The sequence below is a fragment of the Gigantopelta aegis genome, chromosome 3 (assembly GCF_016097555.1).
Source record: "Gigantopelta aegis isolate Gae_Host chromosome 3, Gae_host_genome, whole genome shotgun sequence".
Taxonomy (NCBI): domain Eukaryota; kingdom Metazoa; phylum Mollusca; class Gastropoda; order Neomphalida; family Peltospiridae; genus Gigantopelta; species Gigantopelta aegis.
Window position 1 is genome coordinate 28,775,524 of NC_054701.1, and position 2,499 is coordinate 28,778,022.

General features: G+C 41.7%; 1 protein-coding gene across 1 annotated transcript; it reads left to right on the plus strand.

Moving 5' to 3' along the window:
• LOC121368577 lies at window positions 1-702 on the plus strand. The gene has a single exon (XM_041493316.1). The coding sequence runs from the start codon at window positions 1-3 to the stop codon at window positions 700-702; it is 702 nt and encodes a 233-aa protein (XP_041349250.1).
• The last annotated feature ends 1,797 nt before the right edge of the window (window positions 703-2,499 follow it).

A 2,499-nucleotide genomic window follows, 5' to 3' on the forward strand; every position in this document is an offset into this window, starting at 1 on the left:
ATGCAGACAATCAAATCTACAGGGGGTTTGACAAGAGGCCGGGGTATGGAAGAGAAGCAGCGGACACGCTGGCTTCTTGCAATGCCCGCCTGTGCTGACATCAATGAATCAATGCAGGAACTTACAGGTGCAAGATACAGTACTAGTGATCAGCATAAGGACCTTTTTGTTGCACGGAAGGAACGCGATCATAAAGACACTTACGAGATCTTCCAGTACCTCAGTGACTACAACCCATTTGTGTCAGAAGAAGGAGCATTACAGAGCGTAGCCACTGGCGTGACTGCAAGTGCCTCGTGTAACCCACATGAAGCAAGGAAAGTCGGAGAAGCTATCTTGGACAAAATAGAGGGACAAAACGCATTTGATTTTGTCTTCAGAAGGAAGGACCAAATAGAAACAATGGGACTGAAACAGCTGGTTGTGGATGGCAAAAAACTAAAAATTGACCCTCAGCTTCTCTTTCAGAGGCTGCTAATTCTAACTAATAACAGTGAGTATAGCATGGACGATCTATTGAAATATGAACTTTCTGCGCAACCAACAGCATTGTTTGATAAACACGGTCTTCTCCGCCCTGCAGACAAGCCACAACTGGCTGATGCGCTACCGTCCACTCCATCAAATGAAGGCCAGCAAACCAGTGTACAATGTCCTCGATGGAGGTTCTCTTTTACAGATATTTCCCTGGAAAAGGGGTGAAACATTTGACTCCATAGCTTCTACATACGTCAAGTATGTGAAAAAGTTTTCAAATCCAATTGTCGTTTTCGATGGATATGAAACGGACATCTCCACAAAATATGTGATTCATCTCAGGCGATCAAAGGGTGCAGTTGGACCAAAGGTGTTCTTTACTGGCAGCATGGCGCTAAAGTCGAAAAAGGAACACTTTTTGGCAAACGACGAAAATAAGCAGAAATTCATCAATTTCCTGTCTGAAAAACTCCAAAACCAGAGTATTAAAACATTGCACTCCAAAGGTGATGCTGATCTTTTGATTGCATTAACTAGGGTGAAGTGCGCAAAAAATGGTGCTACACATGTTATCGGAGAAGACACCGACCTTCTGGTGTTACTTTGTCACCATGCTGAAGAGGACATGGATGATTTGATATTTCGATCGGACAAAGCAGTGAAACCAGATAAAAACACTAAAATTAGAGAGTGGCAGATCAATGCTTTGCAAACTTCTCTGGGTATAAAGCTTTGCTACCTGTTACCCATCATCCATGCCACTGGAGGTTGTGAGACACTTCCAGATTGTACGGGATTGGCAAGGGACTACCACTTAAAAAGGCAATGTCAAACTCTTCATTTGCAAAGCGGCTGGAGCAAATGTTGGATTGTTCCACTCGTGAGGAGCTGAAACACTCAGGGGAGAAGGTCCTCGTGGAATTATACGGAGGCAAGAAGACAGAGTCCTTAGATTCACTATGGATAAGGAAGTTCAAGGACAAAGTAGTGAGGTGCGCTACCAGCGTAGAAATACAAAATCTTCCACCCTCACTGGATGCCAGACAGTACCATATCTATCGAGCCTTTTACCAGGCTAAATGTTGGATGTCGAAGGATGAGGAATGTACATTGAGGGCAGTAGATTAGGGATGGCAGAATCTGCAGGGCAAACTTCTACCTAGAACAATGGACTGTCAGCCTGCCCCTGACTATATTCTAAGTTGATAAGATGCCAGTGTAAAGGGGACTGCTCCACAAACGGATGTAGCTGTAGAAAGCAAGGCCTGAAATGCACAAATGCCTGTAGTGAATGTTGTGATGACTGTTCTAATAGCACAGCTATAGTTGACGTGACTGAGGATGACACGGACTTGTACCTACGGGCTGAGACAAGTAGTACAGCTGATTTAGTGGACTAAGTATTTGGTCCCAAAGAGTCTTCTAGGGCTAAAGAAACAGCAATCAAAACCAAATTCTACAGGGAATTACAATAACAAGGTACAAAATATATATTTTCTGTAAAATCAGGGACTACGTCATGTCATGACGTAATACTACGTCATAGTGACGTCATATCATGACTGAAGTAGCCTTATTTGATAGATTGTTATCACATACCTATCTGTTGTTCATACATTTATGGGCCCTAAAACCACCCATAAAAAAGTTTGCTGTACATTGAATTCTGACGTGGCGGCCATCTTGAATTTATGCAAATTAGGGCCCTTAGGCGGGTAACTTTGGGATAACTTTTGATATGATGTTCAGTGGGGTCCAATGAACCAGTCAAAGCAAAAAAACCTTCTGTAGCAATTTGTTCTAGGTATTTTACAACTTTACTGGACTACTTTTCAAATGATTACTAGTATATATAGTTTATATATAATTGTAACAACGAAATAGCCCATGCACCGTAAACAAATACACTGACTGTCTTGAATTAACATGGCCGTAAACAAGTACATAATTATACAAAGTTAACATACCTTTACATATTAACTGCTATAAATTTAATTATAGTATGACAGACTAACATCTTCG